This window comes from Sarcophilus harrisii, chromosome 3, assembly GCF_902635505.1.
Source record: "Sarcophilus harrisii chromosome 3, mSarHar1.11, whole genome shotgun sequence".
Classification (NCBI taxonomy): Eukaryota; Metazoa; Chordata; class Mammalia; order Dasyuromorphia; family Dasyuridae; genus Sarcophilus; species Sarcophilus harrisii.
Genome location: NC_045428.1, coordinates 359583552 through 359611358, shown reverse-complemented (window position 1 = coordinate 359611358; position 27807 = coordinate 359583552). Strand labels below are relative to the sequence as shown.

Genomic DNA, 27807 nt, shown 5'->3' with positions numbered 1-27807 from the left:
TATTTATACATTTTTAATGTATATGCATCTTATTTTACGCACTTGAAAACCTTCTGAGATGGGTTCCATGGCACACAAAACATAAACTCTTTAAGATGCTTAGTAAAGTAAAAGATGAGCTCATCTACTTGGGAAGAGGGGGCAGGGAGGACATTTAGGGGTTTTAGAAGAGCAGTTTTGGAACAACTCCTGTAGGGAGAGTGTGATAGACAGCCAGTTGTGAAGAGCAAAAGGATTTATAATAGACAGTTGTATTAATATAACCGTACCTTTGTTATGCCCCTCTTGAATGTGAGTTCCAATGTCCAGAGTGTATATCCCATCTTTCCTCATTCCAATTGCTGCCATGAATTGAACCAGGGTATTCTTCCTTTGTTTGCTCCCTGCTCCACAGTGGACGTTCAATCCACAATGGTAAATTAGGCAAAGAATGGCTCCAGACATTTCCATTGGGAAAATGACCTCAGCTTTTGAAGCTCTGCCCAAATAGGAAAAAACAGGATCATGAGACTTTAGAGTCGTAAGGAAACTTAGAAAGCATGCACCCTGTGGGTCACTAAGAATTATTATTTTTTTTTTTTCAAAAGAAAGTTGCTCATTAAAACAAGAAAGCATAGGATTTAGAGATTAGAAAGGGTTGTCTGGTACAACCCCTTCATTTTACAAATGAGGAAACTGAGCCTAGAAAATTTAAGTTATTTGCCCCAGATCAGAATTCCCATATATATCTTACTTCTAAATCTGATGCTTTTCCATACTCTCAAGATTCTTTGCTTTTCTCTTTCATTCCCTCTTTTAATTCTCTGGACTCTGCTAATTAGATGGGCTTAATGGACTCATCTAATAAACAGCTGCTAAGAGATAACATCCTGGCCTTCCACCCCCTCACCACCAGGTCTTATCTCCCTCCCTGTCCTGGGACCAGGGACTGCAGTGATAGGAAGAATAGATCTGAGATGGAAAAAAAGCCCCAACTGGGAGATAGAAGAGGCCAGATAGAGGAGAGGAAAAGAGAAGAACAATAACCAGCTCCTCTGGAGAAAGAAGGTCAATCTTCTTTTGAAATGTACCCCAGGCTCAGTTTGAAAGGCCCCCCCAGGAGTCTTTTGGCTTGGTCAATGATAGCCATGACTCCTTTGATTGACAAACTCCAGATTGAGAGAAATTGATTATTTATGTTTTCTCTGCCTGCTCAAAGCACTTGTAATTAGGCACTTCTTTTTGACTGGTTTAAAGGCGGACAGCAAGAACAGACAAACAGCATCCCAAATCTCTCAGTCCCAATTTTTTTTAATGAACAAAAATATTTTCTTTCACATATCACCCCCTTGCCTCCCAGATAACAAACTTAAAAAGCCAAATATGTAGTTAGACAAAACAAATTCCCACACAGACCATATCTTTAAAAAAAAAAAAAAAAAAAAAAAGCTCTCATTCTGCACCCTGGGTCCATCCCCTCTTTGTTGGGGATGGGATGCATGCTTTATTCTGAGTCCTTTGGAGTTGTTGTTGGTCATTTCATTAATCACAGTTCTTACATGTTCCAAAGTTTGTCTTTACAACACTATTATTATTGTATCTGTCTTCTCCCAGCTCTTTTCTTTTCCTTTTGCATCAGTCCAATATATCATTTCTTACAAGAAAATACTATTCCAAGCTATTGTTTTCAGTTTGGGAATTAAATCTTTCTCCAATAGCTGAGTGCCACTCCCTGGGTCTTTCTGGCCGTGGTTATGCTCCTGCTTCCTAAAGACACCCAAGAAGCTGCTGCCTTTCTACTCCAAGGTCTTTGGAGAAATTGGCTCACTAGAAAGGAAAAGGCAGAAGACCTCGCCAGTTATTAGCCCCTGCTTCCGAGTGAATAGGAGTCTTCATGAATAAAAAACTGAGAAAAGACTTCACTCACCTGGGACTTTTTAGGTTTCTGATGCTTCCATGGAGTACACAAATATTTCTCAGAGTAGGGAATATTGAAAATAAACTGGGCAAGTGATTAGGACTTGTCCATAAAATTATATTATCCTCATTAGAAATGAGAACATATTCAATCCCTTAATGATCTCCTTTCCCGTAGAACATCAGGTGGGCATCTTGACCTATGTATAATGTCTGTGCACAACATAGCATTAGGAAGACTGATGTAGATCTCTGGGAATAGGTTGGGAGGACATAGAGATATCAGGGGCTGGAGCCTCAGATATTAGGTGAAAGATTAAGACAGAAGCCATGGGGGGAGGATGGCAAGATGAAAAGCTGCTAGAATGTGGAATGCTTTGAGAATACCTTGAGCTAGCATTCTCAGAAAAGGCTCAGTTGATGTTTCTCGACAGATCATAACCTCACACAGCAAATTAAACCCAGCAAAATAAAAAATGAAAAAGGAGGGAGAGACATAGATCCAAGGAAGAGAGCAAACAGCAAAACTTAATGACTTTAATATGGAAGAATGTGCCACTAATTAAGCACAAACACTCTGCTAATGCAAGGAACACATGTTGTGGATTTCACTTAAGCAGGAACCAAATGAGGTGAAAATCCTTCCAAAATGATAGCAGTTTACAAGTGAAGACACTCGACCTCACTATTAGACTTGTATTCCCCTGATCTGATCCTCCTCCGCCTACCCTCTGTCTAGGCTTGTATCTTTGCTTTCCTTCTTGTCAAATTTAGTCCAATTAACCTAACATTTATGAAGTGTCTACTTCACACCAGGCATTATGATAGGGGATAAGTATGAAAGCTGGAAGTCCCTACCTTCATAGTGTTTACAATCTAAGCATCTATGCTACAATTTCTGTGTGTCTTTTTCATGTTTTAGCAGATTAAACAAATAGGACAGAAGAGAAATTTAAGGCTCATCTAGTCCTTATTTATAGAGGAGGAAAGTGAGAGCAGGAGAAGTTGCCTAAGTTCCCACACATAGTAGTGGCTAGAACCGGCATTCTCATTCTTCAGTTTGATTCATGGAATGATACATAAAATATTGGACTAGAAGTTAGAAACTTAGGAGGACTTGGTTTAAATCCCACTTCTGACATTTATTGGCTAATTGCCAATTCTTTGTACATCTCTCTGTGAGCCTCCTCTATAAAGAGGGGCCAATACTCCCTGCCTTGCAAGGATGTTGTGAAGTTCCAGAGAAATGTTTTTGGAAACCTAAAATCACTATCTAAATGTCAATTTATCATCATCATTATTATTATTATTTAGATTACAGATTGAGCCAGAAGAGACCTTGGAGGTCAAGTTGTCCAGAGTTGTCAAATAAGATCCATGGCCTTCAATTCTGCAATATTCCCAAGTCCAAGGAAACCAGATTACAATATCATTGGGAAATATTTAACAAAATAAATGAAAAAAAAAAAACAGTAGAATTTAGATAACATTTATAGAGCTTTTCTAAGTCAATATTTTGGTCTGTAGGGATCCTTACATATGAATTAGAGGCTTCTGTTTCTATTTGAGTTTGATATCACTGGGTCCAGTCTAACTCCTTCATTTGAAAGAATGTCTAGGACCTCATCTTTCAAATGAAGAAACAGGGTTAACATGGCTTGCCTAATAAGTAATGTCCAGACAGACCTTCTAGCCTATTACCTGATAATTGTCCTCATTTACCCTAGTCTGACTTCCTAGTTTGAATATACTCCTCCCACTTTGAAAACCTCTCAATCCCTCATCTCTGGAGTTTTTCCCACATATCCTATTTATTCAAACTGGACCTTGCAGGGTCTAACAAAGACATAAGGGTCTTGGATATGTATAAACACTGTTTAAAGCTTTCCTCCTACAAAAAGCCTCTCTGGCTTTGCATAGCCATATCACCACACTACAATATGGGCTTCACAGCCTTCCTTACACATAAGCACTAGACTCCTTTGCCCCGCTGAAGAAATTTGGGAAGTACATCAGAGATCAACTTTTCCAAACCCTCTCGTTTCACAGATAAGGAAATTGAGGTCCAGAGAACTGGAGATTTGCCCAAGATTGACCAGGATCCGAATGTACTCCAACCCAGCAGTGCTCTTGCTGTTATATCGCTCTTAGAGCACCTTGTCCAAATCCCAGATTTCTCACTTGCTGAAATCCTTTAACCTCTCTAGGCCTTGGTTTTCTCATTTGTAAAATAAGTTAAGCAGGATGACTTCCGAGATCTCGCTGTTCCAGATCCATGATCCTTCCCCTGTGGGTATCACTGTTTATAGAGCTCTCCAAGGCCATCTTCCTCCTTTCTTCCCATTTACTGTCTCTCCTGGATTCTGCACATGGAGGCTTCACTCAGCCTTGGGTATTGATAGACTGCAGCTGGCTTAAGATTGGAGAGGGCCAAGATTTGGCAGGCAGGGTAGTCTGACAGGGTTCCCCCCTCCCCACATCCCATTATGAGAGGAACAGCCTTCTCCAAACAGGTGTTGAACATCATCATAGAGCCAGCGGGTGCCCAGATGGTTCACATGTCAATACGGAGCATTCAAAGTTCTCCCGGAGAAATCTGGGGAATCCTCCACTCCACAACAGCCCCCAACCTTCCAGAGAAATGGGCTGCCCACACTTACTCTAAAGTGTGTCATTAAAAATGCACAATTGCTGTAGGAAATCCAAATTGTAATGTCTGTTGGGAAATGTTAGCATTTGCTGCTGCTGTTACTCCTGCCGGGGTGGAGAGGGGTTTCTGCGTCTGGGAAAAAAATGAGGGTTTTGAACCGTTTCAGTTCCAAGTAATTGGAGATTCAATAAAAGATGGGGAAAATGGGGTGCAGTTCAGAACAGGTGAGACTGGATCTGGAAGGGCAGAACTAGATGGATTGGGTATATGAATCCAGAAAATAGGTTCAACTTCTGGAGAATACTTCCCAAAATGTATTCCTAGGAACCTATGGGAGAATGAATGGAGTGGGATAGAATCTATAAGAAAAGTTTAATGTTGGAAATATTTTTTCCTCTGAAATTTTGTATGAATTAAAAAATACTTGTGCATAACAATTTATAGAAATAAAAATAGGCTTCATTTCCTCTATTTCACTCTACATTTTGTCTCCACCCTTTATTTGTATTGGGAATATTCCAGACCTTTTCTCACACCTATACCCACACCCATACCACCTGAATCAATGGATTTCTTCCAAATGTTTTCATGCTCAAATGTCTTTAGTGGCTAAATGAGTGGGAAATGTTGCCCTGGGGCATTGCAGTGCCAGGATATTAGGAAAGTGTTGGGGGGAGGGGGCAGTCATTGCTAAAGAATAGAGCAGAAAAAAGCATCAGGAAACAGCAGCTAGAAGCCAGAACCAGAATATATAAGGTTGGCATGCAGAAGAATTCGGACATATGAGAATATCAACAGATTGAAATTTTATAGACCTGGAAAGCACTCTGGAAGACCCCAGTAGTTCAGAAATATACAGACCAAGCCCTGACTGCATTAACAGCCTTCTCGCCCCCACTCCATCACAGTTCGGTCCCCCTCTCTCCCCCCTAGCACCGCCACCTTTGTTCCATGTGCCCAGCATTGTCACTTCTTATGACGGGCTTTGCCCTCAGAATATTGGCAAGGCAGGAGTCTGGTGGTCCTGGGATGTGTCTCAAGTCTCCTGTTTCTAGTCTGTAACTGAGTCAGAGGGGAGTTAAGACTTGAAGGGAAATATTGTTCAGTTATTTCTCAGTTGTGTCTGACAATTCATGAACCCATATGGGGTTTTCTTGGCAAAGACAGTGGAGGGGTTTTATAAATAAGGAAACTGAGGCAAGCAGGGTTAAGTGACTTGTCCAGGATCACATAGCTAGTGTGCGACACAGAATGTGAATTCACAAAATCTTCCTGATTTGAAAGAGATAATAACCAAGTTAAAACTTTGCTTATTTCATTTAAGACTTATAACAGCCCTTTGAGATGACAGGCTCAAAGATTATGACTTAACTGGAGGAGGTATGGCAGTAGAAGAGTGAGAAAATCAGGGATTTTGCCAGTGAGATGCAGAGTGGAGAAAGAAGGCAAGAAATAATGTCCTCAATCAACATAAGTGATGGTGGGTGAAGAGCTTGGGCCACGGCAGCTTGTCTCAGGCAAGTCTGGTTGGGGGAAGTCCCCCAAAACTGGAAATGGTGGGATGAAGTCCGCTTGGTCTCCTTCCCTTGCAGTGCTGACTACAGTCTGCCTGGCATCTTACCTAAGAGTGAGGGTGTCGGGGCGGCAGTTAGTCATTCCCACCCCACCCCCAGTCTCTCCTGGGTGAGAGTGAGAGATTGGGCAGTGCCCTACCGGCTGCTTTCCCTCAGGGCCCCCAGGCACAGCAAGGCCCTGTGGAGCCAAGCCTCCTTCTGGGGCCTTGGCTCCTTTATCTTGGGTTTCCCCCAGAGCCACTGCCCTCCCCCTCTTCTCCCACGCACCCGCTTCAAGAGCCTGGCGCCAGCTACACAGCCCATCATTAGCCTACCCAATGTTGGGGTTGGGGGGGGAGGCAACCCTATCGAGGGGAAGTCTAGTTTCCATGACCCCAAATGAGTGGTGGAGGCGTCTGGACTGGGAATAGGACAGTAGCAATTAGCTTCTGGCTGTAGGAGCCTAGATGTTTTCATCTCCGTCTACAAGTTGGGGGTGTGAGGGGGCACATTGATGAGACCCCTTGGACAAGTAGTTTTCCTTGTGGGTGATGCCCTCCGGGGAGAAGCCAGACAGTGGACACTCCCTTGGCCTGCTGGCTATCACCCCAGCGAGGTAGTTTAACTGGCACCTCGTCTCCAAAGCATGGCAGAACCTTTTCTGTTCCCAGCAGGAGTAACTGAAGTTTAGAGTGTATGCAGAGGGGTACCTGCCCATCGGCCAGATCTCTGAGCCTTCAGGGTCTCCTAGGATGGGGTCGGTGCTAGTTTAAATAATAGTAAATGCCAGCGCTACAGCTATGAGCATCTTTGCTCAGTCCCGCTTTCTTCCTTATCCTGGAAAGACACTTCTCCAACTGCAAAGGGGGTGGGAAGTGTTGGTAGGGGGGTAGTCTCCCTGGCCTAAACTAAATGGACCATCCATCTGTTTGCTGCTGGTCTCATCTCTCCCTGCCTCTGGTGCTCTGAGGTTCAGAGCCTAATGGATAGGTTCTCTCTAGTTCCAAAACACTGGCCACTTGGATACTTTTCAGGGAGTTTCCTAGATAAAATAGTTGCTCAGCTTGCCCAAGAAATTGCCTTCCTTCTACTGCTTCTACCTCATCCCTTAGCCCTAGAGGACTTTCACCTATGATTTTTGGAGAATACCTCGTGGGAAAGTAGAGGGGAGGGTCCCTAAACCTGTTGCCCTGCCGTGATTAACCCTTTCTCCAGAACACAGACCTGGTTCTTTCTCAATTGAGTCCTCCGCTATGATCTAGCTTCTCACCCACAACCTTGCATCTCCCGTTGCCCCTGCCAGGAAATTCTCTTATCTTTGTATGGGAGTATATCTCCAGAGCCAGAGGGACCTGTCTCACCAGAGCTATGGTCTACCTTCCCACTCGGAATCCATGAGATTTGCTGGCTAGAACAAGGATTTTGGGGCATTCCGATCCCCATACCAGGCAAAGCTGGTATCAATCAGCATTTTAAGTGCCAGATCCTATGATAGGTTCTGGAGACGAAACAATCCCTGTCCTCAAGAGTCTTATGTTCTATCATACTCCGAATTGGACCACATTGACACCATACAGATAAAGCTGCTCCTAAGTCTTGGTCTTGTTTGTTTGGGTTACACAGTAAAGGAAGAAAAGTCTTTCCATATCCATAGTCTAACCCCTCTGCCATCTTATTTCTCAATCTGAACTCTGCCCTTAAAACTATAGACACAGTGGTGAGATTCATGAATTATTCAGTAGTCTGTCTTGAGCACTCCCTGGCAGGTCAAGGAAGGATGGTGAGCAAAGGTGAAAAGAGAAGTCCTTGTCACAACTGAGGGGAAACTCCAGGTTATAGAGAAATGCACCTGCAATATGGGTACCAGACACACGGAAAAGGAATGAAAGGACTTGGTAATGGAACTGACCACAGACAGCCCAGTGGTGGCAATCAGTTTCTTAAAAGATCAATTAATTGTCATTTAAAAGGAGAAAGATAAGGGGGGTGGGGAAGCATCATTCTCTTATGACCTCACTTTATTTACCCACCTTGTTCATCCCCTTCCCATGGCAGCATCCTTGGGATGGCCAGGCTAGAAAAGTGATGTTTGAGGAAGTGGCTGCATGTTCTTAATTGTGAGGAAGAGGATGGAGGAAGGGGGGGGGGGGGGGAAGGTCATCAAAAGCATTAACCTTTCAGTGGCCACGCTGAGTCAGCAGAGTTTTGGCTTTGGTCCTTGATTGAGGTGGGTGAGTCATTCTCCACTTAGCAGGTTTCTCATCCAGCCTGATGTTTCTTCCTGGTAGGGAATAGGGGGCTGGGAGGCCTATCTAGAGGGTAGGGGCACTCCCCTCCGAAGGATGGTGGGTTTAGAAAGTCTCTCTGAGATCCCTCCGTGTCAGGCCCTCTCCTAAAAGAAAATAATAAACAAAAACCCGTGACACTCTGACTTGGTTCTTAGGTCTTAATGAAATTATGCATCCTTGACAGATGATAGAAAGAAAGGGGAGGGAGGGACACGTCTGGAGCCTTGGAAGATGACTGAACATATGGAAAGAGCAAGATACCCTGATTTTTTACCACCTGGTCTCATGCCCCATTTCTCTTTCCCAGCCACCAACCATACCTCTGCACATGAAGAGATGATTCTCCCAGCCACTCATATCTTGCTAAAAAGAGCTTAGAGGTGCAAGGGGAAAGTGGGCCAGGCCCCGGGGCAGGGGTCCAGGAGGCTGAGTTTCCCGTAGGGAAACTCCCTTTCACCCCTGCCCCAGCCCACTCCGTGGGAATCGGTAGGACTTTGGGCAGATTAGCTGAGTGGTGGGCAGGGTGTGGCCCTCTGGGGAGCAGGTTTGTCAGCCGGCACTGAAGAGCCTTTGTGTTTTGTTGCTGAGCTTGGGCTTTTGTGGGGTGATGACATCTTGGGGGGGCCAGGCTCCTGCACTGCTAGGTCAGCACTTCCTCTAGGGACCAAGGTATCCAGGCTGTCCGGAACTGGGACCTGACAGCTTTGTGTGAGAGGTGGAAGTGCAACAGCTCCCAAACCTTTAAATTCTCTTTTCTGCACTGATCAAAGAGAGAAATGAGAAGTGTTAATGGAGGATAAGAAATTCAAGGTCTTCTGCTTTGGCTTCCCCAAATTATGAAGTGTTCCATATCTCCCACCCCAGGATCCCATGAAATTGCTGTTTCCTCTGGTTTTCCCTGAGAAATTGTATCAGTGCTGGGTCAGTCAGCACAGTGTCTGAATGGAGGATTCCAAGTCAGTCACCTGGCCCCTTGCTGAGCCACTTTCCTCCTACTTTTATGCCAGGGCTCCCAGACAGGGGCTTCCCCAAGGTCACTGGGGGGACTGCCTGGCTCTTCCACCTTCCCACCCCCAGGCTATTCCAGCACAGTTGGTACCTTCCCCACCAGCCCACTCAATCTCAGAAACAAACCAGGTTGGACCACAGTCTCTTCCTAGAACCAGGGGCCTCAGACTACAGGGCTCTACCTGCCTGCCCTGAAGGAAGACAGAGCCCAGTGCGGCGCCCCCCACCCCCAACTCAGGCAAAGTGCCAATGTAGGAGGTGTGCTTCACACCCTGGTTAGTGGGCGGGGTCCCACCTCTTATCCTCCGAACTCACTAGGTGGGGAAACTGAGGACCCAGCTCAGGCAAGGGGTGTTTGCTCCTGGATCACACCTAGAGGGTTAGGGTTGCAGCTAAGAATACGCTTCCTCCTATGGAGCTCTGCTTCTGTCAGGGTGCCTTAGAGCAAATCACTTCCTTTCTCTAGCCTCAGTTTCCCAAATCTCTTTCAATTTCCTCGTTTTACAGAGATCATTTCTACAGTTTTTTTCTAACTGACATTCTGTGATTATAACTTTAAATCCATTGAATTTGGGGGAGTGGAGTGGGATATGGCCTATCTAATTACAGTTTTTCAGTTGGAAAGGGATGGGGGGAGAAAAGAAGCCAGTAGTGACTTAATGATTCTCTGTCACTTGTTGGGAAGCCTGGCTTCCTTTGGGAAGGTTGATAAACCCTTAACCAAGTACCCCAAGGTTGGGATCTCAGACACACCCTGTTATTTTTGTTGCTGTGATAGGGATTTGAATTTGTGATAGTGCAGGTTGGAGCCTACCTGGATAAAGCAGCTGTTTATTTTTCTTCAATCACTTCATCCTTTCTCCCAGGGCAAAGTTCTAACCCTGGGATCCATGAACTTGTATTGTTTGGGGTTTTTATTTTTGAGAATTGTATTTCAGTATAATTGATTTACTTGGTAATCCTATGCATTTCATTTTATGCATATAAAAATATTATTCTAAGAAAAGGTGCATAGACTTCACCAGTCTGCCAAAGAGGTTCGTGATCCCAAAAAAAGACTTAAGGTTTTCTATCCTAATCTTTTCCCCTTTTCCCCAGGGCAAAGTACCTTTATGGCTGAGAAAGTAGATAATCAAAAGGAAGTCATTTCTGTACTTTGCCCCTCTCAAAGCCCCCACCCCACCCCACCCCATGAAGGAGTGCCCCTCCATACCCAGGCTGATACCTCAGAGTCATTTTTTGTGGGCACTTCTTCAGAAGAAGAGTACACCTGCCAAAACAAGCCCAGGAATTGTATAAACAAAATGTTTTCAAATATTTTATACAAATAAAATCACATATATATTAATTGTTCATGAATAGGCAGGGTTAATGTATTAACCCTTTAATGAATGACAATTTTACCCAAACTAATTTACATATTCAATGACATTCCAATTAAATTGCCAAAAAATTATTTCATTGAATTAGAGGGGGAAATATGTTTATGAGTATGTGCTAGGGGACGGTGTAGAGAGTCTCACTCAAGCATCCAGACTTGCCCCTTCCCCCCTCCTTCGGGATCCAACCCCTCCACTCCATTCCCAGGCTCTGCTAAATGCTCCTCGGCATGCCCCAGCCTGCTCCTGGTGCCTCTGAGAGTCTCTCAGTTGGGATGCATGGTGGCTGATGATCCCTTCTTCCTACCCCACCCTCGGCTTCATGGGCAGAGGCTTCCCTCACTCCAGGAGCAAGACTTGGTGGAGCCCACCCACACAAGACTATAAAGTGTGATGGAAAGAAAATAGACTTAGAGTTAGTAGGTTAGGGTTGAGATGATTCCTCTATGTGCCATCCTGGGCAAGTTGTAGAACATCTGAGATTCATCGCTCCATTTATAAAACGGGCACCGAACTATGGTGTTTATCCATACAGTGGTTGGGAGGGACCCTTTACAGGAGTGGAAAGAGGTCCCTTTCAGCCCCTATCTAAATGATCTTTTTACCTTGAACTTGTGGGGTGAGAAAGAACCAGGCCAAGTGCTAGCTCCTTCAGAAGGACCTTCATGTCTCCTTCTTTCAACTTGTTAGTTCTCTTCCCTCTTACCAAATTTGTTTATTATTTTTGCATGTGTATATACACATTTATACACCATTTTATATAAAACTACCTAGATGTAGGGAAAAATTGCATATATATATAGTTTTATAAATTTTTTTCTATTTCTGCAGAATGTAAGCAAGGACTCTCATGGTCTTTTGGGGGCTTTTTTGGTTTGTTTTTTCTTCGTGTGTTAGGTGCCTAGCACAGTGCCTTATGGGCTTACAGGTGTTTAATAAATGCTAGCTAGATTTAATTTGCTTATGCAGTGGGGATGGGGGAAGCTCTTCCAGCTCCTAGAAATCCCAGAATTCCATGGTCTCCAGAGCTGGGGGACCTCAACCTCTTAGCTCCTCTCATTGGGGAGGGGGCAGAGTAAGAAATGGGACGAAAGGTTATAGGGAAGGGGTGGGGGTGGGGAGCTGGCTGGACTTGACCAGCGGCTGTGCTCCTGCACCCATTGGGAAGCGGCTTCTCTTGATCGTGCTCCCGCCCCTGCCCCCACCCCCAACCCTCACCCTTTGTCCCTGAGCCCTCCAGACTGGCTTTTCCTGTTCTTGGCTTTATGTTGAATGTTCAGCAATTACTACAGTGTTATCTCCAGCCCACTTTGGAAAGGGATGATGGGCCTGGCAAAAAGAGGAACCGAAACGTATTTATTTGTGTGTGATAGTGGTCAGTGCCTCCTCCTCTTGGTTTGAGAGTCAGGCAGAACTTTTTTTCTCAGAGGAACAAACAAGGGCTTAACCCCTGAGCGTGTTTTAAGTCCCACTGGCCTAGGAGAGCAGCTGCTTCTAAAACAGAGCCAGAGTTCTCTTTTGAATTTATATATTTTCAGTTAGCACAAATCTATTTTCTCTTCTGCACTCCCTATGGAAAAAAAGAAATAAGAAACAAAATCTTCATGACAAATACATAGTCAAACAAAATAAATTCCAGCACTGGCCATGTCCAAAAAGTAAATCCCTTACTCTGCATCCTGAGTTTACCATTTTTCTGTCCGGAGGTGGATAGCAAGCTTTATCATGGCCCCCTGAAAGCCTTTCAAAATTTGTCTTTGCAGTATTGTTCTTGTATAAATTGTACTACTGGTTCCACTCACTTCATCCATGTAACTCAGTTGAAGCAAATCTTCCTAGATTTCTCTAAACCTATCCTATTTCTTATAGCACAATAGTATTCCTTCATAGTTATATCATAATTTGTTTAAGCATTCCCCACATGACAGAAACCCCCTTTGCACCTAATTCTTTGCCATTACAAAAAAGGTTACTATAAATATTGTTGTATACGAAGGTCCTTTTCCTCTTTCTTTGAGGTAAAGGGCAAATAGTGGGTCACAGGACATTCACACAGAAGGCAAATTGCCTTCTGAAATGGATGAACTCATCTTCCTGAGCTCGCATCTGGCTTCTATCCTTTACAAGTTGTGTGACCCTGGCTAAGTCAGTTAACCAGCCTCCATTTCCTTATCTATAAAATGAGCTAGAGAAGGAAATGGCAAACTAAAAGTATCTGTCAAAAGCATCACAAATGGGGACACAAAAAGTGGAAATACTGAAACTGCTCAACAATTCTCTACAAGGTACTGTGCTAGGCTCCAGAGACTGAAACAAAAATGGAAGGCCACCTCCCCTCAAAGAAATTGGTTTTTATTATTGTTTTCCATTCAAATTATGATTTCAAGCAAAGGGGAAATGTTTCTTTCCCATTACAGAGCCAGAGAAGTTTGCGGCTTAATGAAGGAAGTAATAAATGGAGTGGGGGGAGGGGAGGTAGCACGTTGCATGATCTATTGGAGAAAGATGGCTTAACCTGGAAGGAACAGAGGGTCTGTGTTGGAGAATCCTAGGAGAGAAGTATGTGTTATGAAACTTTCTCCTACTTCCTAAAGAGAACTTAGACATGCATTGATATAATGGATGGAAAAAGTTTTATATATGGATTTCTGGGTTGTGGTCCCCATTTTGCTGCTATATATTGGTAAGATCTTATAAGAAATAATAGAATCTCTATTTTAGCTTTTTTGGCAATTTGGATTAAGTAACTTGTCCAGGATCACACAGCTAGTGAGTGTCTGAGGCAAGATTTGAACTCAGATTCTCTAGACTGGAGGACCGGTGCTTTATCTACTGTACTACCTAACAATCTGCCCCTGAAATCATACAATCTCAGAGGAGGTGAAAGGAATTCTTTCCATAACTTTCTTGGTGTCTCCATTTAACAATGATGTCCTCCTGAGCCTCCTGAGACCTCCTAAGCTGAACCGTTCTACTTTTAATTGTTAGGGAGTTTATCCTTACATCAAGTCAAAACATACCTCTGCATCTTCCACCTAGTTCTGCCCTCTGGGGCCAAGCAAGATAAGTCTAATCTCCTTCCCATGCGACAGCCCTTCAAGTATTTGAAGACAGTTATCCTGTTTCATCTGCCAGTGCTCCTAGCCTGTACCCAACTTCCAAGTTGCCTTCATCAGATTAAACATGTCTGCTGTCCCCAACCAGTCCCAAGAGGGGATATCATTTCTCTTAATCACCATTCCAGACCTCAGTTTCCTCATTTATAAAGAAAGACGGGGATTTGGACTGTACACAGCTCGAGTGTATCAGCCTGTGAAATAGGAAGTAAGTCTTGATGATTCTTTCACCCTCATGATTCCTCCTCCGTCCTGTTAAGGGGGCAAACCCTGTGCCTCCTGATTTCCAATATGGGAAGCACCCAACAGGGGTCATTGAAATCCCTCCCTTTGGACAAAGCCTAAATGGGAGCCCAAGTGAGGAATATACAGAGATGAGGACACCAAGGATTCCAACCCAAAATGGGGACGTGATGAGGAAATGACTTTATAAAACTAGGTAAGTCTAGAGAGGGCAGAACCAGGGTGTGGCCAAAGTGGAAGCAGATCTGGTCCCAAATCTGTTCAGGGGTCCTGGCAGGCTACAAGGAACCCTACAAACCAAAGCCCTCCCACTCGCTTACTCTTACCCCCCACCCCAACCCTGTGTTATGTGCACTTGTTTGAAAGCATCAACCCTTGTATCCCCTTCTGAACTAGTTATGAGCAGTCACATAACCTTTCCATCTCTCAGTATCTTCATATTGAAGTTGGATTCCAACTGTATCATCTACAGTGAACCTGCAGTCAGTAAGATAGGGTTCAAATTTGATGTCATATACTTAATAGATGGAAAAGTCACTTAACCACCCCTGCCTCAGTTTCCTCATCTGTAAAATGGGGATAATTATATCTTCTAAACTCACCACCCACTCATGAGTTGCTATGAGAATCAAGATATATTTGTAAAGTGCTTAGCATATGAAATGTTCTATTTCAGTCATTTTTCATTCACGTTGGACTCTTTATGAACCATTTAGGGTTTTCTTGGCAAAGATACTGAAGTGCTTTGCCATTTCCTTCTGCAATTCATTTTACAAATGCAGAAATTGAGGCAAATAGGGATAAATGACTTGGCCCATCACACAGCTAGTAAAATAGTGAGGCAAGAACTCAACCCAAGATGAGTCTTCTTGACTTCAAGCCAGGTGCTCTATTTATTCACTGCCACTTAGCTGTCCTGCGGTACATCATAGGTGCTTAATAAATACTTATTCCCTCCTTCCTTCCCTCCTCTCCTTCTTTCCTTCCTTCCTTCCTTCCTTCCTTCCTTCCCTCTATGGTTCCTTTCAGTTCCAAATGTATGCTCCCATAAGTCCCAAGTAATTTTAAACATTTAACTCACTGCAAAGGAAGGTTAAAAATCTACAAGGACGTATCAAAGGTAGAGGAGTTTAAAGAATGCACTATAGAAATCAAACCAACCTGGTCATAGCTCACAAACTTGTCTAAGTATCCACTTGGACCTGTCGTTCTGTTCTCTCTGGATCCCAGTCCCAAACACACATGATGCGCTAGCTCTCCTTGGCTGAAAAAGACATATCCTGACCCATCTCCTCCACTACCTTCTTTCAAGATGCTTTTCTTGGTTCTCTGCTTCTGACTGTCCTGGGGAGGAACCAATATCCTCTTCTTCCCATTATATACAGTACCCTAAATCCCAGCTTTTTGAACTATGGTTCTCAATCCCACATAGGGTCTCATAACTGAATGTGGGGGTTGCAAAATTATGTTTTGTTACCAACAAATGTTTGGTTTATATACCTATATGCCAAGGGGCACATAAAAACTTCTCAGGGGTGAAAAGGGATCTCAAGTGAAAAATATTTAAAAAGCCCTGCAAGCAAATCACAAGTCCTCATAGGAGTCCTGAATGAATAAAGCTGTTACTGATATAGTTCAACTAATTCATAAAGGTTTTTGGCTTGTTTTGTTAACATGTGATTTCTTTGGTTTTGAAATGTAAATGTGGAACTCCTCTGCCACAACTCTCCTTCCTGTGTGTGTCAGAAGGGGCCTTCAACCCCAATTTCCTGATTGAAGGAAGGTTCTCCAGCTCCATCACCATTCTACCCCGCCTTGTGCCCTCCCCCTCCCCCAAGCATGTCAGTATATCACATTTTCGTGGATAATAGTAGTCAGGGAACCTTCTGGAGAGGGAGACAACCTTCAAGTGAGAAAAGGGCTTGATCTGGCACGTGGTTACGTGGTGATAGGAAGTGATTTTACCTTCCCAGACTAGGAAAAAACCTACATGGGGCAGCTCTAGACAAGAGAGATTGAGTTATGTCAAAGGAGGGGCAGATCTACCTGATAGGACTAAAAACATTCAGATTGAAGATTCATGGGATGGGGCAGCGCACCAGCCCTGAAGTCAGGAGGACCCGAGTTCAAATTTGGTCTCAGACACTTAATACTTCCTAGCTGTGTGACCCTGGGCAAGGAAAAAAAAAAAAGATTCATGGGATATAAGGGCCAATAAATAGACACAGGGAAAACTGGGTTGAGGGGAGGGAGCAATCACAAAAGTTCTTGATACTTGAAAGATGCCTGACTTTCTCCGCCTTCGTGCCCCCCCCTCCCCCCGAATGGTTTCACATCCATTAGAATTCAGTGGTTCTCAAAGTATGGTCTAGAGAATCCTGGGGATCTTTGAAACCCTTTTAGAGGGTCTACAAATTCAAAAATAGTTTTTATTTCCAATATGGTAAATGTCTATAAATATAACCCAGATAAACAAAAACGCTTTGGAGAGATCCTCAATAATTTTTAGTAAGATAAAGATACTGAAAACAACCGTTTAAGAACCACTGCATTAGATCTTTTAATCCACAATCTTTGGCAGTAAGTTATTGACAGCCAGGCCTAGAAATCTTAGGTATTTAGCTTTTAGGCCCCTCCCATGGGATCTTTTTCTTCAGAAGATCCAAAGGGAGAAAGGAGGGGAGGGGCAGTGAATGTAGCGAAGGGGTCCGGATGTCCTTAACCCTATTCTCTCTGTCCTTCTCAGGTCTGCAGGCCCAAGTGGTCCAGGTGAATGACACCGTATCGGGCTTCATTGGCACAGATGTGGTGCTCCACTGTAGCTTTTCCAATCCCCTACCCACAGTGAGGATCACTCAGATGACATGGCAAAAGGCCACCAATGGCTCCAAGCAGAATGTGGCCATCTACAACCCCAATATGGGCGTCTCCGTGTTGGCTCCCTACCGAGAACGTGTGACCTTTCTTCAGCCATCCTTCACCGACGGGACCATCCGCCTCTCCCGTCTCCAGCTGGAGGATGAAGGGGTCTACATCTGCGAGTTTGCTACTTTCCCCACAGGGAACAGGGAGAGTCAGCTCAACCTCACTGTTTTAGGTAAGTCCACCTCAGACCTGCTCTCCAGTGAGGGTCTTGATAAGTAGCCTGCAGGAGATCCTACACTACTCCTGTTCATTGGGGGAGCCGGAGGGGACAGCTCTGATTGGGACCCCAGGACACTGGGCTTCCCTCTGAACCAGAGTAATTTTAGCCATGTCTCATGAGGTTGATGGCACCAGTCTGGTTGATCCCATTCCACACCATTCGATGCAGTCCTGAGCCTAAGCACTGAGCTCTATATAGGTTTAAGGCTTGGTCTGTTACCATGCAACCACTGGGACAAAGATGGGGGATCCAGTTAGCTCTGGCACAACCAAGGAATAGAATTTGATGAGCCATTGTTAAGACCTTGGAGAAGTGCACCACAGTGAGAATCATAAGATCTGAGCCTGGAGCATGTAGGGAAGATTGATTAGAAAGGAAGAGCAGAAGGACCTGCATTATATGGGTTCAAGGTCTTGGACCAGAAGGTCAAAGGGGATTTGGGAATCTCCTTGAAAGAAAAGAAAACAGTGTACAAGATGCAACTGAAGTAATAATAATAATCATTGTTATGATTACCAATAAGAACATAAATGTGGAGTTTTAAGGTTTGTGAAATGTTTTCCATAACATTATTTGAGGATCCATTATTCAAATTCTAGCTTTGGCATTTTATACTTGGGTGACTTCAGACAAGGAGCTCAGTTTCCCTCAGATACAAAACGTGGGATTGGACTGAATGACTTCTAAGGTTTTTTCACCTCTAAATTTATAATAATGCATTGTCAATCTTATGTCCACAAATTATAGTAAAGTAGGAAACAAAGATAATGGAAATCCTGAACTCTGGGGGGCCTGACAGGCACCATCAATCAATCAACAAGCATTTGTTAAGTATCCTCTAGGTCCCAAGCACTGCTAAATACAAGGGATACAAGTATAAACGTTCTGTCCTAAATTCTCAGCTCTTTTCTCTCTGCATTCTCTCAAAAGGGTAATTTCATCTGTATCCCCTGAATTCATTTTTGGGGGGTGGGGAGGCATTCAGAACTAACTGACTTGCCCCCAGGGTCACATAGCTAGTATCTAAAGCTGGAGTGACTCCAGAGCCAGGGTTCTATCCACCTATCTTCCTCCACTCCCAAACATGACTTTAAATATCAACTCTATGCAGATGACTCCCACATCTATTTATCAGTCCCTGTCTCTCCCCTGAACTTAATTAATATTACATTGCCAAATTACCTATTGAATATTTCAAACTGCATGTCCTAAAATCACCTCACATTCACCCCCTCCAAAGTGGATCTTACTCTCTTACTTCCCACCTCCATCTTCCAAACTTCTCTATTTCTGTTTAAGGCTCTCCCAGGTTCATAACCTTGCCGTTGTGCTGGGCTCCTCATTCTCTCTCATCCCCACATCTAGTCATTTGCTAAATCTTGCCATTTCTAACACCACAATACCTCTTACATCCACCTCATTTTCACTACTTACCCAGTTTTTACCTTATTTCCAACCCTCATCATCTTTAACCTAGACTTGAGCCATAGCCTCTACCTGCCTCATATTATGTATCCTCCCTCAAATCTGTCCTGCGCACTTCTGCCAAAGGGATTTTTCTTAAGGGTAGTTCTGACCATGTCACTTCCCTACTCAGTTATCTCTACTGGCTTTCCATGGCCTCTAACATCACATATAAATCCTTTTCTTGAGTCTTGAAAACCCTTCATAATACTGACCCCAAGTGATCTCTTTCTAGCATTGTAGAGATATTACTTCCCTCCTAAATGCCATGATCCAGCCAAACTGTTCTTCCTTTTATTTCTTTCACCTCTGTGCCTTGTACTTAGTGTCCTTCATTGCTGGGATGCTCCCTTTCCATACCTCTGTCTCAGAGAATTCCTTTTTTTCCTTCAAAATAGGGCTCAAGTACCACCTTCCACTTGAAGCTTCTCCTTATTTCCCCCCACCTGATCTGGGCTTTCTCTCCTAAAGAACATTCTATTTATCCTTTGTTTTCCTTCTTTCCTTCCTTTATTTCTTCTATGTTTGTTTTATACGTACTTGTTTATCTTCTAGTTGCCTTCCCTATTGTAAGGTCCTCTCAAGTAAGGATTACTTTTTTCTTTGTCCTTATAGCGTTTCTCTCATGTTCTCTCTTCTACCTGGTTAGTGGGAGGAAAAATCTAGCTAAATAATAGACAAGAGAGGAACTGGGGGCTCTGATCATGTGCTGTCTTATTTCTTGGCAGCCAAACCAACCAACTGGATGGAAGGCACAAAGAAAACCTTGATAGCCAGGACCGGACAGACAGAAAAGGTCCTTGTGGCCACATGTACCTCAGCCAATGGGAAACCACCCAGTACTGTTTCATGGGACACTCGGCTAAAGGGCGAGGCTGAATTCCAGGAGATCCGGCACCCCAACGGCACAGTGACAGTGATCAGCCGATACCGCATAGTGCCCAGTCGAGAAGCCCACCTTCAACCTCTGGCTTGCGTTGTCAACTACCAACTGGACCGATTCAGTGAGAGTGTCACTCTCAATGTGCAGTGTGAGCCAGGGGAACAGAAGAGGAGGGGAAGGGAGAGGAGGAAAGAAAGGATGGGAAGGTGGGACAAAGGGAGGCAGGGACTTCAGGGGAAAGTCTCAGGACTAGTGGGTGAAAATGATCATGAATGACCAACTGTTATCTCCTCTCCTTGGCTCCAACTTCTTTCCCCATCATTTCATTTTCCTTTCATCCTTCCTTCTCTTTGGTCCCTATCTTCTCTTTTCTATCCTTTTGACTTTTTTTTTTTTTTTTTTTTTTACTGTTCCTCTTTTCCTTCTTTCCCTTATTTCTTTTTGTCCTTTCATTTTCTCTGTGTATGCATTGTATACATCTGCTCTCTATCTCTTTTCCCTTCCTCTCTCTTCTTGTGTTTTCTCATATTCCTCTTCCTCCCCATCAATATATTATCTCTATTTATATTTAATGTCCATGCTTTATCTCTACCCTTCCCTTTCTCCACTACATTTCTTAATTCCCTTTCCTTCTTCTGTATTACATTATTATTCCCTTCAATTTTGCTTCTTCTCACTTTGCCTTTTCAATACATCCTTCCTGCCCACCCTCCTCTCATTCTCCATCAACCCCACCAACCCACAGATGAACCTGAAGTGACCATTGAAGGCTTTGATGGAAACTGGTACCTAAAACGAATGGATGTAAAACTCACTTGTCAATGTGATGCCAACCCTCCAGTCACACACTACCAATGGAAACTGTAAGTATTTCTTAGTCTCTTTCCTCAGCTTCATTGTCCCAGACCTGGGCCAGCAGCAAGGCTATTAGCTCCAAATTTAACCTCCCAGTCAGGTTGAGTAAGAATTTATTAATTATGAGAGGGAAATTATCTATTAGCATATAGAAAAGAGTACACTGAATTTAATTGTACTACAAAATACCAAAAGCAGAATCCCTAATGTTAACTCACCAATATAACAATCTCCAAATGATGGAAACTCCATTGCTACTCCCTCCTTATGATAGAACCCTACTCTGTTTAACCTCCAATTTGACCTGGATTTCACATCTGAAATTTTTCCTTCTATCCAGAAAACTTGATGGGGTTTGCCTGACTCAGCTCATGGGTGGGAATGTTTTCTTTCCAATCTGTAGGGAAGAAATAGCTCTACCTTTCCACCCTGTCCACAAATACTTATAATTCCTACATCAGCAAGTGCCTATCATCACCTATCTGTCCATGGCAAATCACTCAGCAGTGTGCTAATTTTGCTAATTTTTTGCAATTGCACTAATTTTTAACATTAGCATTTAACGTTGCTCCCAGAAATGGGCAAACACAACAAATTGGTACTTGATTTAATGGTTTTGCTGATTGTGTAGACTTTAGAAAATGATGGACAAAATGCTTACTTCGAACACTGGAGTTCACACATTTGGGAAATTTCAGGATTTAGTATGAGATATCCGAATTCATACCTCCTTTGAAGCTCTTGGGGCCAGAGAGCATGCTGGGATTAAAACTTAAGTGTATAGTGTGTTCCCTATAGTTTTTCTGGAGAATCAGAGGCTAAATGTTTTTCATAAAAGAATAAGAATGGGATGAGTATTTGTTTAAAAAAAAAAAAAAAATTCCTCTTATTCCTTCCCAGGGAGCCCTCCTATATAACAAGTAATATTTTTGAAAGAAAGATAAGAAGTGGAAAAAATAGCAAAGCCAAGTCAATACCCATGAACCTCTCATGCTAAAAGAGGAATTTCTTCTTTGGAATTATGCTTGTAAAACAATGCTATTAACAAAGGTTACTGTGCCAAATAATCATGATCTCCAGGCCACAAAAAACCAAAATCTTCAAAAACAGAGACCAACTAGAAGAAATTACAACCAAGTGGGAACAGGATGAGGAAGTACATGTCATCCCTCTCTGCTATTAGAGGTATCTCAGAGATTTTTTTCTGAGAGTCTATAGAGGATGAATCTTCATCTCAATACACTAACTCAGTTACAAAAAGGAGTCATTTTAGCCACAGGTACAGTTGTCTACAGAGCATTAAGCAGAAGAGAATAATTACAGAGTGGTGATCTGTCCTTGAACCATTTTTACCAAAACTCTATCAGAAAAGATGAGGGGAAGGAGACTGCAATGATGGTGATAATAATAATGTTTCTGTCTAAACTCCACTGAATGTACGGAGATAGGAATAATTAATTCTGATGATGGCTGACAATAGAGTACCTTAAGGCTTTGCCCATATTATCTGATTTCACAGAATCACTGCATTTCAGAGTTGGAGAAGACCTCTACAACCTTTCATTTCAGTCTGAAAATGCATGACCTTCTGAACTGGGTACTCTAAGTGGTGTTGATTGATTGATTCCCTTTCCAGATGTGGAAAGAAAGACTCATGCAGTAATAGGCTTCCTTTATCACAGCTCCCTCCTGTTTGATACTAAATATGTTTTCATTTTTGTTCAGTGATTCAACTTGACTCGGACTGCCCCCACCCCCAATATTTATTTTTAACAAGTCATCCCCAGGAAAGCTGGCCTCAAAAAGTGGCTAGAATCATGCATTTTCTGGGACTTACTCTCCTTTTCCTAGGCTGATGGGAGGTAAGGGTGGGGGAGAGGATGGATGAGCCAGATCTCCTGGGTTCTCTGGGATTTCACTCCCAAACCTCAGCCTTCCTCAGTTAACCACCCCACCACCTCATTTCCATTCTTCAGGACACACGGTGCAGGGAGAAGGATAAATTCAGGAGCACGGGAAGTTAAATATCTGGGTTCAGATTCTTCATGTTCTTCCTTCTCCCATTTCATCCCAGCTTCATATTCGGTTGCAGAAAATCATTGGGAGATGAAGGTTGAGAAACAGGGCAGGCTGGAAGAGAGAGCTTAGGGGGGTGCAGTTAGGAGTGGCACGCGCCGAGATGGATATGAGAGGAATCTGAAAGGGTACGAGAGCCTATCACAAGGAGAATCGCACCTGATAGTCCTGCCTCACCTTAGATGAGCGTGCTGGGCTCCCCCAAATCAGCTCCGCGATCCAAGAAATGGGCAGCATCCCCATCACTGCCAGAGGGGCTGGAAGAGGCAGATCCTTGTCCTGGGAAAGCCCCATCTAACTAACGGGAGAACTGTAGGACAAATCAACATTAAAGGGAGGTGGGGGGGGCCTCGTTAACAAGGGCATAGCTGGTTACAGGCACATAGTGGGGTGATACAACAGTTCAGTTCCACAAACACTTCTTGATCATATTCTATGGGCCATCCTCTGCTCAGCCGGAACTCATTAATCAGGTTGAGAGAGGGGGGACGTGATGTGTCTGGGAGTTAGGTGGAGGAATGACTCCTTTGTCCCTTTCCTTGCAGGTTGAACGGCACTCTCCCCTCCAACATGGACACCCAAAACAAGACCTTGATCTTCAAGGGGCCCGTGACCTATAGCCTGTCTGGGACCTACATATGTGAAGCTACCAACCCCATCGGCACCCGCTCAGGCATGGTAGAAGTCAATATCACAGGTAGGAAGCTCACAGCTGACCCCCACCCTGCCAGCCCAGCCCCACCTTTCCCCCTTCTGGTCCCCTTTCTAAAGCAGCATGGCTTGAACCCTACGACCGGCCTGAGTCACGTTTCGACCTTGTCTTTCAACTGGGGCTGGCAATGCAGTTACCGCCTCCTTTTTGCTTGTGTGCTCTCTGCTCCAACTCCGGGCTCTGGCGGACCCCACTCTGCTGCCTTTCTTCTGTGTTTGATGGAGGTCAGCGGCGAGAGGAAGTGTGCCAGGTGTAGTGTAGGAGGCTGGAACAGGAGAGCAGAGGAGGAGGAGAGTCATTGTTCTTTGGGCGAGTGGTGTTTGGAATTCCCCGTAGGAACTGCTGAGAGAAAGTCCAGGTGTGACAGCCAATGGTCCCCTGTGCCAGTTCTGGCTTGCCCATCCAGACCCATAAAGGGTCTGCATTTCCTCCCTGGCAGCGTGCCCACAGTTGTGGCAGCTGCCACCAGGTGCATGGTAGGGTCTGGTTCGGGTTGTCGATCAGATGCTTAGGTTATGTATGGTCGGCTGAAAGAAAGCGAGGGCGTAGGGTTACAGCTTTAGTTCTAAAGGGTCTTGAAGATCATCCAGCCTATAATCTGATGGTTTTTACAGATGAGAAAATTCAGGTCCAGCTTCAATGACTTGCGCAGAGTTATAGGTAATAATTAGTAGAGAAGGAACATCAAAGGGTTTGTGTTCCAGACAGGAAGTGATGGCCCACAGCCGCTGATCAGGAAAGGAAGTTCTGTCTGAGTTGGTGGAATAAAAGGAGAGGGTGTGAAGGGTGGCCTTACTAGGTTAGTTGTAGTAGTTAGGAAAGTGGTCCGGCAGAGCATCCCAGAGCAGGGATGTTTGGGAAGATAAAATCATTCACTGCAAGATGATGGAACAAAGATGGGCTTCATACCTCAAGGACTCTGAGCAGTGATAGCATATTGTCACGGTTGGGTGGGGAGCTCCCTCGTGGGCAGGTTTGTATCACAGGCAACAAAAGCAGAAACGTCAACCCCCTGCAATGATCTCCAGTGTGATCAGAGATCTGCCCTACCACGGGGGTTTCAGAAGTTGCCCATTTCTCTCTTCTTTATCCCCAAGAACACCTTTCTATCTTCCTGCACCAGGAAAATCATTACCTCATGCCCACATTAGGTTCTTTCACCCTACAGAAATGGGAGAGGGTAGCAAGAGAAGTCTGGGACCTTCGCAGCTACACTCCCTGCTCCATAGAGAACAGAATGGACAGGGCAAAGTCCACTTTCCTTCCTCTCCAGTCAAGAGGTCAGGTGCTACGTGTGAGCAGGGGAAGAAGTTCTTATCCCTGGTAAAGAGGTTCAGAAGTCATCCAAGAAACATCTGGGAAAGGGGGCTTTTGATGAAATTAGCAAGGACCCATCCAGCAAGAATCCGAGGTTCCCATTCAGAGAAGGGAGATGTTTTTTCTTCCTGATTAATCTTCTGTTGGTACCTCTGGAGAAACTGCTTACAGGGAGATCACTGAGCATGGTTGGAGTGACTTGAGTTATGGTCCATTTCTTATCACTATCATTCCTTTTTCCTTGGGGATAATTACCAACATCAGGACCCACAAGTCTTCTGGATGTCATTTTGAATTAGAAACTTAGGGGAGTGTTGAGTTTCTTGCATCTCTCAAGGTTGTAAGGGACCCTTGGTTGCTGTATAGGTTGTCAGTTGGCTATGTTACCACAATCTAACCTTAGACCAAGGGAAATGGGGAAAGAGTCCTGAATAGGAGAAAGACTTTGGAGATGAACAGATGAGTAAAAAAAAGGAACAAAGAGAATCAGAAGGTAGAAATAAATATAAATAGAACGTCATCTGACCAGTTGGCAATGCATGGAATCAAGTTGGAAATTATATTGATCGTCTTGGTGATGGTGGTTATAGGGGGACTTGAGGGTGCTTTGCAAGGTTGGGATTGGGAGGTGGTGGTTCGTGGCACGTGGATGGGGGAAAATAAATACCTCACTGTTGGCAGAGCTGATGGAAGTAATGTCTGGGGGTTCGTGGTGGAGGAGATGATGGTCTTGATCATAGAATTGCAATTTGGAGATGCTGACGAAGAGGGGTGTGCCCATGATTGGGTCACTTAAGCCAGACAACTGCTTTCAGAGACAGAGTTGGCCAGGGGACAACACCACTTCCCTGACACTAATGGGACATGAAGTGCTTTGGGGGCATCCTTAGGGAAGGAGGGGTAAATAAGCTGGTCTCTCCTCCACCCCAGCTCCGGAGGATGCAGTCTGGGGACTTAGCGAAGGGTGACAGGATTGTTGTGCTTAGTTAGGCCAAGCTGAGGGGAAGCTGAAGCTCACTGAATCATTCATGAGCCCAGGATCTGTTTACCCAGCTTTCCCTGAGGGCTGATTAGACCCCCGCTCAAGAGGACTCAGCCGGTAGTGCTAAGCCATTACAAGGACATTTGTTCCTGGGCTCGAAAGCAATTTCAGGATTGTCAGCCGACCACAAAAACCTCTTCCCAGAGCCGTCCCCCACACAGGCTGGCACCTGCCGTACTGGGCCATCCTAGGTGATGAGGAGCCAGCCCCCCTGGAGAGGCACTCCCTCCCCCCTGCCCAGGGACTCAGACATTCTCCCTTCAAGGCCAGGGGCTCCTCTTTACCCATCGAGCTGGGGAGCTGGCCAGAAGGAAATGGATAAGTGGAGATTTAATATTTTATTCTGGCCATCCGTCTCGGTGCAATAGCCTTTCCAGCTTGACCTGGGGAGGTGGGTGGTCCATGTCTGGGTAGAGAACTGTGGCTAGGGTGGTAGAAGGGGAGGAGAGACAAAGACACCCAGCACACGCACTGGCACAGACGTGTGAGCACCTGGCAACATGCTTCTTCATGGTGGGCCCAGATTCTCCCCACCCTGGGATCTCTATCCTGGGGGCTGAGACCCCACACAGGGACACGTACATGCAGCATTCTCCTCATCAGGGGTTGTGGTGAAGGATCTGAAGTTGCAGAGGATGAAACTCGTAGCAGGCTGTGTGGATAAACAGTGAGAATTAGGCAGGATGGGGCAGCCTCCCCAGAGGTAGATCCAGATCTCGAGAGACCGCAGACACTGTAACTCCCTTATTTTACTGCTAAAGAGCTTGGGTCTGGTGGTACTTCTACCACTGGATGAATTAGCTAGTGCTCTCTGACCACCTGGAAAACACACCAAGAACTACATTCTTTCCAATGGACTTTAGGGGAAATCTCAGCCAAGATCCCTGTAGGTAACAGTCTCTGTAAGACTGTCCCAGAGGATCACAAATTCTCTATCCATTTCCCCAATTGTGTATTTTCCTTCCCCATGGTAGGGATATGAGGACTGTGATTCTTTGGGATCTTTTAGATTTGATCAGCCTAAAGAAAACCTAGTAAAAAGATAAAAGGACTTAGTGAACAATGTTTAGCCTAAAGAAGGGTGAGCATCTTGACAGCTCTTTCACCTATTCTTTCATACACTTCTTATGAACAAGGCAAAAACAAAAACTGATGTCCACCTCTCCACACAATCCTTTCTCTCCACTTCCTCCACACATTGAGTTTCTTTCTCCATTTAGAAGATTTAAAAAAAAAAATTAACAGATATTTTCCATTTGGAAGATTTCAGTTGGGGCTTAAGAGAATAAGATATATGAGGTTTTGAGCTCTTCACACACACAGAAAAGAAATCATGACTGATTCTCAAGGGTTCTCTTGTGCTTGATGAGAAGTATGTGATCATTACTTGTCTGTGTATCCATGTGTGCTAGCAAATGTAAGTTTGGATGCGAACAAATGTGAGTCTGTAAACATGTGCAGGTCCTGGGGGAGAGTGTATATATATTTATGAAAGAGTACATGGATACTCAGAGGGAGGATTATTTCTCACCACTGGTTTGGCCAGGCTGTGTCCCCTCCCACCTTCCTCCTGATGGGCCTGACACAGGCACCACAGCTGCAACAGCTGGATGGTGGGAACCACTTCTGAGACCCTAGAGTCTCTTGCAACTATATTGCATGCTGGGAAATGGAGTTTCCCGGGCTGCCCTAGCCTGTAACTTTCTAGTATATCTTCACCACTGGACATAAGGGATAAGCCCGAGTCTTCCTTTTGACGCTGGACTTACCCCAGTACTCGGCCCGGATCCTCTACGTGGGGTATAACCCTAGCACTGTTCCCACTCATGCCAGCGCCCACTCCCCACCCCAGCCCCCAAAATCCAGCTGTCCATCAGCCTTTGATTCTCCTTTGTAGGGCCCAGTCAAGGCAGGCTCTAACCTGGGCTCTGGCCAGCCAGCAGGAACACTTCCTCAGCTCAGTTCCCGCTGTAGCTGCTCCCAGCTGCTGCTTCTCCTCCCCCAACCCCTGGCATAGAGACAGGAACTACTGGATGAATGTGACAGCTGGCAGGCCTAGATGGGGTGGGGGGTCGGGTCAGGCAGCAGCAAAGGCGGATGCCTCATTCCTGAGTATACAGCCTTCTCTGTTTGGGAGCAAATGGAGGAAGCCTTACTCCTCACACAGCCAGATCCCTTCC

General features: G+C 44.6%; 1 protein-coding gene across 3 annotated transcripts in view; it reads left to right on the top strand.

Moving 5' to 3' along the window:
- NECTIN1 (nectin cell adhesion molecule 1) overlaps positions 1-27807 on the top strand; it is a 186070-nt gene that overhangs the window by 58775 nt on the left and 99488 nt on the right. For all 3 annotated transcript variants that reach the window (XM_031960146.1, XM_031960147.1, XM_031960145.1), the window contains exons 2-5: positions 16880-17230; positions 19471-19773; positions 20371-20488; positions 23102-23253. In XM_031960146.1, coding sequence (XP_031816006.1) covers positions 16880-17230; positions 19471-19773; positions 20371-20488; positions 23102-23253 — 924 coding nt within the window. The remainder of the gene's footprint in view (positions 1-16879; positions 17231-19470; positions 19774-20370; positions 20489-23101; positions 23254-27807) is intronic.